The sequence below is a fragment of the Ascaphus truei genome, chromosome 2, assembly GCF_040206685.1.
Source record: "Ascaphus truei isolate aAscTru1 chromosome 2, aAscTru1.hap1, whole genome shotgun sequence".
In the NCBI taxonomy this organism is placed as follows: Eukaryota; Metazoa; Chordata; class Amphibia; order Anura; family Ascaphidae; genus Ascaphus; species Ascaphus truei.
Window position 1 is genome coordinate 339,294,520 of NC_134484.1, and position 14,897 is coordinate 339,309,416.

General features: G+C 41.0%; 1 protein-coding gene across 1 annotated transcript in view; it reads right to left on the reverse strand.

The window, feature by feature from the left end:
* Window positions 1-14,897, reverse strand: part of CDCP1 (CUB domain containing protein 1) — a 94,745-nt gene that overhangs the window by 39,480 nt on the left and 40,368 nt on the right. Inside the window, exons 2-3 of the mRNA XM_075586728.1 lie at window positions 7,377-7,592; window positions 6,224-6,580 (exon numbers count right to left, since the gene is read on the reverse strand). Of these exons, the coding sequence (XP_075442843.1) occupies window positions 6,224-6,580; window positions 7,377-7,592 (573 nt within the window). The remainder of the gene's footprint in view (window positions 1-6,223; window positions 6,581-7,376; window positions 7,593-14,897) is intronic.

Here is a 14,897-nt window from a genome sequence, read left to right on the forward strand (position 1 = left end):
CCAGTTATTTTGTGGCTTTTCCACAAGGCATCCCTGAACTGGTAGAGTGCTATAAGGTCAGGTGTAACCCATGGAAGGTGGGCACCTCGTACCCTTATTCTGCGTAGTGGAGCATGGGTATCACAGAGTTTTAAGAACTCGGATTGGAAATAGTCGAGCGCAGAATCAGGGTCAGGAATTAAATCGATTCTGTGCCATGGGCAGTTGGTAAGGTCAGCCAGAAATTGTTGTGGGTTAAAAAGTTTCTAAATGTTCTAGTGAGGAGAACTTTAGGGCTTGATTGGGGCGGTTTAATTTTCCTTACACAGTACACTATTGCATGGTCACTGAAAATGTCAGGAAGGATGCCAGAGGATTGGATTCTGCTGGGATTTGAGGAGAGAATCCAGTCAAGCAGGGAATGGTTGTGCGATTTCAGGTTTGTCCGTGTGGGTTGGGAAATGAGTTGCGATAGGTTAAGCAACTTTATTTGTGTGTGGATTTTGTGGTTTTTAGGGTCAAGCCAATTGAAGTTGAAATCCCCAAGAATTAGCAGCTCACTCTTCTCATTCTGAGAGGAAATGGAGCCAAGAAAATAGGTGATATCAGTCAGGGATTGTAGAGGGGCTTTAGGGGGGCGGTAGATGCCAGCAATCAGGACGGGCTTAGAGAAGGGGAGGCAGATTCTGCCAACTAGGATTTCAAAAGAGGTTGGTCTTGGGGGGCAGTTTACCAGTGTAAATTGTAAGGTGTCTGCAATATAAAATAACACCCCTCCTCCTCTCTTTGACCTATCTCTCCTAGATGTCGTCCGTCGCTGGCTGAAAGGTAAGTAATAAGATTATTTCCAGCTACCCTGACATTACCCGGCACCGGGCCCACTTCTCAGTTGCCAGGTCCGAGTAATGTCTGGGTAGCTGGAAATGTGCCGGGTAACGCCGGGTACTCGGTACATCACTAGTTTACTTCCCTTCCATCAACTCACCGTTTAATGCAAGATAAGATCTTTTTTTTTACCTTTGCAGCTACTGCCTGACATTGGGCACTATTGCTAAGCCTGCTGTCTACAAGCACTCCTAAATCCTTCTCCATCAAGGATTCTCCTAATTTATCCCCATTTAGTTTGTAAGTCGCTTGTTTAGTCTGGTTTCCCAAATGCATAACCTCCCATGTATCTGTATTAAACCTCATCTACCATTTACCTACCCATGTTTCCAGTCTATGCAAGTTCTTCTGGAGAGAAATTACATCCTTTTTTTTCTCCTTTCACATTTACTACATATATGCTATATACACCTATGTTATTTACATTTATGGATATGTATTTTTAACTCCTTTTGTTTCACGATGGAGAGCTCTAGTAAGTCATATTGATTTGTACTTGCATTGATATACCCATCACATAGGATATTATAGAAGTTGATTTAATCAATAGATATCCATTTATAGGCTCATGTACATTATACACTAGTCATGGGAGTTGTTTTTCTACTTGGTCATATGAGTTTAGCCTATGTTATTTTACATTTAATGGTTACTCACATCTCATCTTATTGTATACAATTGTGTGGTATATTGTATCCACACTTTGACCAAACTGATATTGGACTGTTTGTTCCCTTCTTACATTAACTGGGACTGTAACCAGGCTATGCATGGATACTTAAGGATCATTACCACTTGCTTTTGGACACACCTCTGATGGACACAAGTATAGTGACAAAACACAATGGTACATCACCACACGCATGTACCTATGGAACGCTGAGTTTCCCTATAACGGACAGGGGAAGCTACTTCATCCACGAGGATGAGGCATATTACCATCTATCCCTATGGTTCATCTACCGGGTTTAAGGACGTTATATCTGGAGAACGCCCCCAGGAGAAAATGCTCTTGATTCGAGGAAACAGACATTTATTCAGACAGATGATCATTAACAAGCTCTGGTTGTGCTCTCATTGCACATTAATGATGGAAAATATACACACACACACACACACACACACACACACACACACACACACACACACACACACACACACACACACACACACACACACACACACACACATACATATCAGCCCTTGTCAATTTACTGCCGGATGAAGGCTTCCCCAATGATCTTCCAGGTGCCTTTGGTTCACCCCCTGATAAAGTGACATTTCCAGTGGTGGAACACGTTGGGTTATTGATCATGGCCATCGTGACGCTTTGACTTTCTTGCACACCTTGTTCATTAGAGCTTTGGGGAGAGATACTATCACAGTAAACAGAGCGTTTCCTTCACGAGGATACTTTTCAAATGCTGAAGAGTCCAAAATATATTGTGAACCCGATTTGATCAGTGATTTCCCTTACAAATTCTTCTGGATGGTGGATTTACCCCTTTTCTTACCTGGCAGACAGCTGGTAACAAGCGTGATCTTGTGTTGCTTTTTAAGATATTGTATATTATACCTTGTGAGTGAGCATTGGTCTGTCATATTAAAACAAAACAAAAAATGACAGTATAGAACATGCGCTTCTCAATTTAGTTTTTTTAGACTTCCCTTCTGGATGTGATTCATCTTTGATAATATGCCCAATACTTAATAAACCTTAATTGATTCATCAAATATATGCAGACCAAAGACTCACATTTACTTTCCTATTATCATCTATATCCTCTTGGGGATTCATTTTTATACTATTGAAAGTGTGTTTTTTTTATTTGGGAGGGGGGAAGGGGGGAAATCGCTTCAATAGACAGACTGTTCTCTATAGGTGGGATAGTGCATACACAGTTCTTAAAACATCATAGATGTCGCCTTAATCTAAACTTATAGAAGAAGAATTCACGAGGTTTCGATAGCTCTGTAAACATTACCCAACCTTTAATGAAATAAAACTAGTAATCACATGTTACTTCGTACCGAGAGCAAACATTCCTGTTTAAACATAAACAATTCTGATTGGTATAAGAAAAACATATATACAAAATCGGGTTTCTCAGACAATCTTAATACAATGAAATCCTGGAGCGCTATTTTACCTGAGAAATTGCCCCCTTGCTATTATTTTAGCTCCGTAACTGCTCCTTCATATCTATTTTACATCACTAATTGCCCTGTTTGATGACCATTTTTTTTTTACCGCCAAATTTAAAAGGTCATTTTTTGAAGTGGCACAAACCCAGTAACAATGCTAGTTCTATAACCTCATGGCTTTGGGAAAATCACTTTCTCTCTGTGTCTCAAGCACCAAAAGTGTCCAATGACGCATTGGGTCTCTTACTGTATGTAAAGCAATGTGCTATTTAAGCAAAATGTTCATAATTAATTTGAAAGAATCCTTGGATATTGAACCCAGATTCGGGACTGGCAGGCTCAAAGCTGTCCCAATGTTCGTGCCTTTAACCCTTTTACTGAACAAGAGAATACATACTGCACCGACACACTTTATTCGAGCAAATACCCAGTATGTACCTGGCAGATACCTGGAATGCGCCGCTCCTCACCTCTGACAAGCCCCGTTCCGTTTGCCTTCCCAGCCTGGGTTCATGCCTGGCTGATGGGCGGCTGATCTGTTAAATGATAATGATTAGGATTTAATAGGCTGCAATGCTTCGCGTGTCTACCAGATGGCATAAATTCATGAATTGTAATGCAGTATATATATATATACTGTGCAGTATTGCAGCCAGCGGGAATAAAATGCTTCAATCCCTGCCTGGAAAATAACTCAATGCACTCGGGCAGAAAACAGTCACAAACCTCAATACACCCGAGTATACCCGAATTCGTGGGACTAGCCGAGCTCGAATAAAGTGTGTCGCCAGTGTACATACATACAAGATGGCCGCACACACACAAGTGGTAAGGAGCCTTTCCAGGAGGCAGTCATGCTGCACGGGAAAAGGAGATAAGGGACAGTCAGAATAAGATCACAAGTGATATTACCGACCCATCACTAAGTTAGGGCAAAACATTTTGATTACATCCACAATGCGCACAACCCTGAAGGTTCCCCCTGGGGAATTGTGTGCATTATGGATGCAATAAAATATGTTTTGCTGGTAATATAGATAACTTGTGATCTTATTCTGACACACACACACTGTTTGTGATGTTGTTTTAATGAGACTAACAAAATATTACATTTGCCAGTACTTTAAAAACAAACAAACAACAGATGTGTTCATCCTTTAATTGGAAACCATGTTACTTAAACACGTTCTTGTATATCATCACAGAGCTATTAATTAAACATGAATTCATAAAGATATGGGGAGGGGGGGACACACTTCTACAATTAGAGCAGATTACCAAAGGACTTTGTTTTTTTCATAATAGAAATGTAATCAATTCCTTCCTTTGCGTCCATCACTTCTGATCCGCAAGTCAAATAAAAAAAAAACAAATAATGAGCAAAATGTATTTCAGGAGGTGTAGCCCGAGTTTAGTTAGCAGCAACATAAATTGCTGACAGAAACAGAAAACCATGTAGAGTAATATTCAAACAGACTGTATTCATTCATATGCTGTGTACTCTATATGCACTTACATAAACATAAAAAAAGCTATTCCTTAAAGAGGCAATCCAAGCTCCTTTTTTTTACCCAGGTGGTCTTTCCGGAGCTGAAAGCCATTAATTTCGGCTCTGGGGACCCCCTGCTTTCGGAGATACTTTGCTCCGTAGTAGGTGCTGTAGCCACTCTGCTACCAGGGAATCGCGTAATTGCCAGTAAGGGAGTGAAGAGGTTAACTCCCTTTACAAGGCTGGAAACTGCACAGGTGTCGGGTTTCCTTCCTGAGCTGGGAGGTGGAGGTAATTAAATTCCTGATTGAAAGGGTAGAAAATGCAGGAAGTGGCTGCTTTGCACTGTCCCTGTTTGGAGACTGCGAGAGGATCACAGACCACAGAGCTCCAGCCCGCAGGGATTCAGGCTTTGTTGACCAGAGGATTTTGCCTGAAACAGTGGGGAACTCAACGCCCCACGCAGCAGAAGCCTGCACAAAGAAGGGCAAAAGACTTCCTGCGAGCAGCAGGAATTCCACGCCTGCAGCTGGAGAAATCGGGGATGCCGGACCAGCATGTCTGATAAGACTATATATTGTTCCCTTGTGTTATAGTGCTATATAATATTGTGTTATATATTTTAAAGCTGGTAGCCAGTTTAGCTGGCCAGCTGCCGATAGATAGGGCTGAAGTATTGAGTTAGTTTCCCTATAGGGAATAGGGGTTTATTTTATGATTTTTTGGCCTTAAAGGGATTGGGTCTCTATTGTTTAGTTGTCTTCTGGTTAATAAACCGATCCGGTTAAGCGTAACCCTCTGTCTTAGCGTCTTACTGCCCTCGCCTACAGGCTGCTCCATAACACTGCCGCTGTTCAAAGCTCCCAGCCAATAGGAAGCCGTAACATCAGATTCGGCTTCCTATTGGCCCACACAACGTGTTGGCTTTAAAATCTTTAAAGCCCAGCAGGAGTGGCTACCGGCACCTACTACAGAGGTAAGTATCTCCGGAAGCAGGCTATCCCCGGAGCTGAAATTAATGAGGTTCTGTTCCGGAGACCCCATGCTTCCAACCTGGGTAATAAGAACAACAAAAAAAACAAAAAACAAAGAGCTTGGATTGTTCCTTGAAGGCATGCAAGTCTGGGGATCATACATAACTAAATGTTTTCACAATAAGTAAAAAAACAGAATTAAGAAAACGTTGTTTATAATGTTCCAGTTGCTCTGTTGTAATAGAACTGCAATATTTATTACAATGTGCAGATACACACACACACACACGTTTGGTAAAGATTTCTTCCTCATGACTTACAATAGTGAGTCTTTTTCCACCTCACTCGTTTTCTCCAGCTCACCAAATTTGAATGGCTTGTGGTTGCCTAAAATATTAAACTGAACATGGCTGGCCTTCAAGATGTCTTACCGATGAATTTTAGGAAGAGATTTTCCGTGATCAGAAGTTTCAAGTCATGACTGTTCTGCCAGGTGGGGTGGAGCAAGTCAGAATAACTAGCAGAAGATACCATGCAAGAACTTTATTGTAGGTACTTGGCTTTAGAAAGATAATAAAGAATGGGGTTCATTTACATCAATATGGTTCACGTTTGAGAAAGACTACGACCACAAAAAATTGATTTGAGAAAGCTAATGTACAACTACGACAAGCCAGTGAAAAGGCATTGCAACCTGCAAAACAAAATACTAAATTAAACATGATTAGAGGGCTTATTACTATATACGTACGTTTAATGGAAGATTGGTTTGCTATGCGGAATCCAGACTGCGTGAGGCTTTCGTACCAGGGCAGATACAGAGCAACAATGCCTCCGCCTTGGACTTTAATGCGTGACACCGTGCCGTTCCTGCAGAAGGTTCCAATGTTGACGGGAGAGTTACGCAAAGAAGTGCTGATATCAAAAGTGACCAGATCCGGACACTTGTCGGAGGAGTTGATCTGTCGCAACCATGGAGTGGAAAAGTTTAGCTCGAGTCCCATATTCCGGGCAGTTGCCACATGCCATGAAAAGGTTCTGTTCAAACCACGTAAGCTTGATGGTTGTAGGGCTACATTTCCAAAGGGGCACACACTAGAAGTGCAATCTAGGGATAAAAACAAGCATTATTCACTTGATGTCCCTTCTACCGGAAGACTTTAGCGGTCTTTTCATTTTTGTTATACTTATACAATTTTTTTTTTTTTACCAATACAAGTGTTATGAAATACTGGGGATCACACAAAAAGATGTCAACCCTTTAAAGCTCTGGTTTTCTCTTCTAGGAGTTAAGGCATAAAGGCAGAAATGGACTGGAAAATGGTAACGGCACAGTGGGATATCAAATATCCCAGTACAAGTCCCTTAGTCCCATTTATGTTTCACCCTGTACCTCCATTTAAAACCCTTTCTAAACCCTTTCTTACCACATGTATTACTACTGTGAAGCGCTATGTACATTAATGGCACTATATAAATAAAGACATACATACATACATACATACTGTACATACAACAATTAAGTTTAAGGAGGCACGGGATTGTGATCCAGGAGCAGAGTTTTCTCAGGCTTCTTTTAAAGCTAGCTCAAAAGATACAAAAATGACTGAGCAGTTGCTGGAAGTTTCTTTACTTTGTAAAAGTCTTGGTCTTGAACACACAGACTTGTATTCCATCCCCAGTCACTTACATTACAGGAGCTTTCATACATTTAATCTCCTCTTTGGAAGCTACAATACAGCCTAGATCACGTGAAACGTACCCAGGAAAATGATATTTCATCGCATGGATGCAACAAAGTGCCAATAATGTCAAGTTATTATTTGTTCATATCGTTAACAAAAAGAGGCCATCTGTAAGAATAGCCCACACAACGAGAAATGCTAAACATTCAAGATGCTTACCAATCACCTTCTGGATTTCCATGACAAAGTATTTCTCTGGATTTAGGCAGCTGTAATTGTAAATGACATTCATCCCAGGGCGTATTTGTAGGGTAGACAACTTGCAGCCATCTTTTATTGTGCAGATGTAACAGGGAGGCGATGGGGGACTCTTGCCACCCGGCTTTATTAAGATAGTTATGTTGTTTCCAGGTTGTAGGGAGATGTTCTGGGAGTCTGCGAAAGAGGGGAGTATGATATATTATGCCGTCCATTGTAAAAATAAATAAATAACAAAATGAGCATTTCCATCCAAAACACAAGCCCCAGTAATAGTGCAGTTTTTCTTTTATAATTGAAGATATTATCATCATTGTTTATTTGTGAAGCGCCAACATTCTGCAGCGTGGTACAGAATTATGTCTATTACATGAACCATTACATACAATTGAGGACAAACATGCACAAACAGATACAAATAGGTAATGAGGGCCCTGCCTGTGAGCCAACAATATAGAGGGAGTGAGGGACAATGTTGGAACAAGAAGGTAGGGTGGCTGCGAATTGTAGGATAAGGTGTGGCTCAGGTTCGAATATGGCCCAGTCTGACAGCTGAAGCCATTAAGGTTTTTTAGAGGGGAAGGGGGGGAGAGAGAATATTACATAGGGTGTCTAATAACTTTGGCTTTTGGGCCAGAGTTATACTCCGAATGGCATTGCAGCAAATAGTAGGAACACTGGCAAGTGGTAACTTTCTATCTGGAAGACTGAAATCGCTTTGGGTCTGAAAAAGTTAGTGCATTTTTATACATGGAGTACTGTATAAGTAAGCATTTCAGTTTTAGGTTTCTAACCGAGAAACACAGACGACTGATCATCTTGACCTTTGGTTAAAACCAATAAACACCTGGAATTAAGCATCCTTTCCTATTCAATTCCCCTTCTTTTGGCAGCCAACTGTCAATTGTTCCAAACTGACAAATGGGTTCATTTGATAATAAGTAGTTTATTGCAAAGTATGATCATACTCATTCAAAAAAGTCTATAAGACTCTCTGCCAGGGAGTGTCCAAGCAGGCTTTTTTTTATATATTTCATTTGTTTAAAATGTGTTACTAGGCAGATTATACTAACCACGCCTTAATTCTTAAACCAATCATCTTTCAGCTCATTAAGCCTGGTTAGAACTGGCCTAGAACATCTCTGAATAGGTATCTGGGAATGTAGGCGTTACTTCAGGCACAGTCGTAAATCTACTTAGGAGCGAAACCACACCACACACACATCTTACACACAAAATGGATACTAAAGACATAACTGACTTTACAAAATGGAAACTGAACATCGCTTTCAATCCTTCTACAGAGACCTCCCAAGTCCATTTCAGTAATATCAACAGAGAAGGAGAAAAACTGGAAGAGCACTACTGTAGGTATCAAAAAAGTAGAAAGGAGGGTGCGTATCCCATAAAAAGATTATTTATTGGTCATGGAAAAACAGGGCAATGGAGAGCCCTACCAACGTTTCACGCTTCACAGAGCGCTTTCTCAAGAAAGCCTTGAGAAAGTGCTCTGTGAAGCGTGAAACGTTGGTAGGGCTCTCCATTGCCCTGTTTTTCCATGACCAATAAATAATCTTTTTATGTGATACGCACCCTCCTTTCTACCCCTCCTTTCTACCTTTTTGATACCTACAGTAGTGCTCTTCCAGTTTTTCTCCTTCTCTACTAGCCTACCCCTTGGACGGAAGCGCACCTGGGGACCCCTCACCTTTGGATCGCATGGACTGTGCAGCACTCAGAGTGAGTCAATCGCTTGCTACATGTTTTCCTGTTCAGGACTTTATTTAGACAATTGGTACGTTATAGGGTGTTATTATGCTCAATCTTCCTGGTGTTATTGTTAACAACAGCGTCACTTATTAGTGAGCTTACCATCCGGGACTGCAACCCAGTACCTGTCTTCTATCAAGTTTATGTTTAGAGGTCCCCCCTACAAGTACCTGGTTATTCATTCATTCATTTATCCTACTGTTGGGGTCTTTAGCATTACGCAGTCACATGGTCAGTAATATCAACAGCATCTTCATTTCAGCAATATTACTGTACTTCATTACAGCCCACAAGTAAGAGACAAAAAGGCATCACAGAAACTAAAATGTGCGCTGATGAAGACAAAATTCAAATGCTTATTCCCCATTGTTAACACTGATAATTCCCCCCATTGTTAACACTGATAACAGTGGAATTAACACTTAATAAAATGAAAACAACAGAAGACAAAACTAAAAATAAACACTGATTTTCTGAAAAAATAAAACACTGGAAACAGGAATCCCCAATAATAGGTTCCCTGCTGCTTAGTGGTTGAAATGCACATTATGAGAGTTCCACATGAAATACTGTGGCAGCGGTCTCTTCCCGCTATACTATTTGTATACCCAGATATGATGCTGCCAGACTAATATTGTAGTTATACAAACAATGGTATCTATATATATTTTTGTAAGCATTACAATTTACACCTATTTCTTTTAAATGACACCAAGATATAAAATGACACTGAAAAGTCTATGATGCAATGCAAGACGACCTAGAATAAAGGCCTACGGCAGATATTGAGGCTCTCAGTCACTGAGTGTCTCACTTTAAAAAAAGGTGAGGAATGTCATTACAAAGAAGCAGCTGAGTTGGTGTCAAGTCGTAAATTAGGAAATTCCCAGTTATGTGCTGATTACTCAACATTCTTGCTCGGTCATGAAATAGTAAATACAACTTCAACTGTCTGTTCTGCAAATAGGATTGAAGCTTATAACAATCCTTAATATACTACTTTTGTAATATATTATACTGCTGGATCAATCTACAGTATGAAGACAGATAAACACACACACACACACACACACACACACACACACACACACACACACACACACACACGTAGAGTATATTTTTTAAAGCGTCATTGAACATCTAAAACACTGATGTTAAAGCTGCAGACCAAGCAATATCCTACATGTTTTTTTTAAAAATAAATCAGTTCTGTACTATGTGAAAATACTTTTTTTTATGCTACAACTCTGAATTACATTTTCAATGTACTGTATTATAAAGACACAAGCATTAAGTGTTTCTATAGCAACCATTTCCAAAGTCCAATCCCCTTCAACAGGCTCTGGCACACCCCTTTTTGAGCCCTGCCCTCTCTCTAGCAGTGCACCAATTGTATCTAGTGACTGCCTGGTCACATGATCTTCCCCACAGAACTTTGCATCTTTGGTCCTCTTCTGCTGCACTGACATCCATTTAGTGAACCCCCGAGCCAAATCTTCCCTGATCGATCACAGGAGAACGGATCGATAGGCAACTTAGCAAATTACTCATCATTGTGTGGATTGTATTGATGCACATATTAAAGGGGAAAAAATGAAATAAAAATAAAAAAATGGCAGCTTGGACTGCTGCTTTAAAGCATTTTCCACAGTACCTTTCCAATACTCAGCAAATCCCCCTTTATATTGTCACAATAAATCCTGAGTTTCATATATACTACTCATCACACCCACCACTCTTATTTTCATGCATTAAGCATGGGGGTTATATTTTTTGCATAAGAGGTTAGGCGAACCTTTGAATGAACATTGGTGCAGGAAAGACAATGAATCCTAAATCTGTCTCAGCGTCTCTCCTGCTGAAATTCCTCTACTGCCTTCCTCTCAAATCCCATATTACTTACAAAACTCTCCTCCTCACTTTTAAGGCTATACAATCTTCTGCCCCTCCTTATATCTCAGCCCTAATTTCTCGCTGTACACCTGCTCGACTCTTGCGTTCTGCTCAAGGATGTCTTCTGTCTACCCTTTTTGTACCTAAAGCCTTCTCCCGCCTTAAACCTCTCTCACTCACTGCCCCACACCTCTGGAATGCCCTTCCCCTCAATATCCGACTAGCACCCTCTCTATCCACCTTTAAGACCTAGCTAAAAACACATCTCTTTAATGAAGCATATGAGTAGCTCCGCTGGCTGGTACTATACATCTCAGATGCACTGACCTTGACCCCTTGCACAAGCACTTACCAGAACACCCTCCTACTGTCTTTGTAAATTCTTCATAATCAACACTTACTTAGATTGTAAGCTCTTCCGGACAGGGACTCTTTTTCCTATTGTTACTGTCGTGTCTGAAGCGCTTATTCCCGTTATGTGTTATATTATTATGTCATGTATATTACCGCTGTGAAGTGCCATGTACATAAATGGTACTACGTAAATATATACAGGCATACCCCATTTTAACATACGCAATGGGACCGGAGCATGTATGTAAAGCGGAAAATGTACTTAAAGTGAAGCACTACCTTTTTCCCACTTATCGATGCATGTACTGCACTGCAATCATCATATACGTGCATAACTGATGTAAATAACACATGTGTAACAGGCTCTATAGTCTCCTCGCTTGCGCACAGCTTCGGTACAGATAGGGAGCCGGTATTGCTGTTCAGGACGTGCTAACAGGCGCATGCGTGAGCTGCCGTTTGCCTATTGGGCGATATGTACTTATTCGCGAGTGTACTTAAAGTGAGTGTCCTTAAACCGGGGTATGCCTGTACAAACATACATACATGCATACATGCATACATGCATACATGCATACAGTTCCTTGTCCCCATTTTCTCCTTTGAACGGTAATTTCGCCAAGTGCCCATTACAATGTCGAGAAGGGAAACCCTGGTAAAACTGAGCAGATAAACACACAGAATCCCAGCAAGCTCCTGAGCAGATGAAACATTTTTCAAACAACTGTATCATTAGGGCTCTTTGTGTAGGTGTCATTTCAGTTTCTATAAATAATGACTGAAGTAAACCAGCTCAAAAATCCATATTTCATTTCTCAGGTCTGAAGTTTAATTTTAAAAAATAGAAAAATGTAAAAAAAAAGTTACAAGACTTTACTCGGAAATATTTTGCAGATTTAGTTAGCCTTGCTTTTAATTTGCATTACAGAAGGTGCACAGAGTTCAAGCCATTCATGGATTGCTTAGATTTTACATGGCTTTCTGCAAATCAGTAATAATCCTCTTCACACACTTTTACTCAATACCCAAAGACTGTAGGATTAAAACTTTATAGTAGCAGGTATAGATAGTTAAATTACTGCACCTTCTATTTTGAGATTAGCACACACAATCAGGATAACTAGAAGTGACCTGCATTTTAACTGCACCTCTCTGTTCCTACAATACATATGGTGTCAAAAAGTGATTGCAGAATTAGACAGGATTGGAGTCAACAGTGCTTTAAGCATTAAGCTCCATATTTACTAAGCAGTTCTGCAGTACGTCACAAGACACGTTCCGGAACCGTTGGCTCCGTGAAGCACATTCAAATGAATGGGATAAAATGGGGTCTTTCAGCCCGGAAAGCTGTTATGGAATAAGGCAGCTTAGGAAAGATGTCCCCTTTATGGCCCATTTACTTGAATAGATAAAATGACAGCACACAACCTCCTTTCGTATTGCCCACTGCAGTATCTTCATTTACAGGTGCACTCACTCATCCAATAATCCTTCACCGCAGGTTACAATTCTCTGAATATAGCAAGTATACATGGATACAGTAGCACACTTGTGGACTTCAGTTATAGGCTTCTATTTAGGGCCATTTTATTGCAGATCAACAGAAAATCACAGTGTAAAGAAAGCACACAGTTGACACCCAAAACGTTGAAATGTTTTATGTTCATCTGCAATAAAATAGCCCTAAATAAAGGCTGAGCTGCATTCCAGGAGTTTGTTACTGTGTCCATTTATAATTTCCATTTACTTGCATGGCCCATATGTTACCTTCCAATCTGGAAAGGCGTCTTCTGGAGTAGCACTTAGTAAATATGGGTCTGACTGCGATTTGTGCATGCATTAAGGCAGGAGTGCGCAAACTTTCCCCCTTGTCTGTACTGTCACCTCGCTCGCGCCCCCCTCCTTACCATGTCTACGTCGTCAAATGACGCTGTGTGGTCACGCAACGTCACGTTGGTATGTCAACGCGATGTCACATGACCCCGCTGCGTCGTTTGCTGCCGCGTTGCCATGGCAACGCATCACCGGAGACAAGGTAAGCTAAGTTACAGAGGCCTCACGCGATACCCCGGCATTTAATTTAAATGTACAGTATGTATGTACAGTATGTCTTAATTTATAAAGCGCAATTAATGTACATAGCACTTCACAGTAGTAATGCGCATGACAATCCTATAAATAACAAATAACAGAGCTTGGGAATAAGTGCTTCAGTCATAAAAGTAACATTTAGGAAGAGGAGTCCCTGCTCCGAAGAGCTTACAATCTAATTGGTAGGTAGGAAGAACGTACAGAGACACTAGGAGGGCGTTCTGGTAAGTGCATCAGCAAGCGGCCAAGCTTTATGTATCATGTGTATAGTATTAGCCACGGTGCTACTCATATGCTTCGTTAAGCAGGTATGTTTTAAGGGGGAGTCTTAAAGGTGGCTAGAGAAGGTACTAGTCGGGTATCGCGGGGAAGGGCATTCCAGAGGTGTGGGGCAGTCAGTGAGAAAGGTTTAAGGCAGGAGAGAGCTTTAGATACAAACGGGGTAGAAAGAAGACATCCCAAGCGGAACGCAAGAGTCGGGATGGTGCATAGAGAGAAATTGGGGCTGAGATGTAAGTAGCAGCAGAAGAGTGTAAAGCTTTAAAAGTGAGGAGGAGAATTGAGTGTGAGATGCGGGATTTGATAGGAAGCCAGGAGAGGGACTTGAGCAGGGATGACGCGGAGACAGATTTAGGAAAGAGTAGAGTGATTCTGGCAGCAGCGTTTAGGATAGATTGTAGGGGAAACAGGTGAGAGGCAGGAAGGCCGGACAGCAGGAGGTTACAGTAATCGAGACGGGAGAGAATGAGGGCCTGAGTCAGAGTTTTAGCAGTCGAGCACAGAGGAAAGGGCGTATCTTTGTAATATTGCGGAGGAAAAAGCGACAGGTTTTAGATATGTTTTGAATGCGAGAGGAGAATGTGAGATAAATGCCTTGGGGAAGAGCGCAGAGACTCTGCAACCAGTGCCTCCCCTGAAAAATCTCGCGCCCCTCAGTTTGCGCAACCCTGCATTAAAGGTGCTGAAGTACACGATGATGGGCGACTGAGAAGTGTTTTTTTGAGATTATGAAATAGCCAGGCTTTCAAATAACAAAAAGGACAGTACTTCTGCACCACAAAGTGTAGCAAACACCACATTAATACTTTCTAGAGAGAGAGCAAGTAGGGAGATATAGATATATTATTCACTAACCTCTGATACGGACTATTGCAGTTAAAGTTGCAGTTCAGTCAATATCCTGCATGTGTGGTTTTTTTAATAAATCAGTTCTGTAGTAAGAAAAAATACTTTTAGCATTTTCTGTTTTTAAAAAAAAGCTGTGTGTGCTGTGCACGCGCATAGTAAGTGAAACTTCTTTGACTTTTGTCACAGAAATTGACTTATAACGCGCGTGCTCGGCACACATGTGTCAGTCAGTGTATGTGTCAGTCA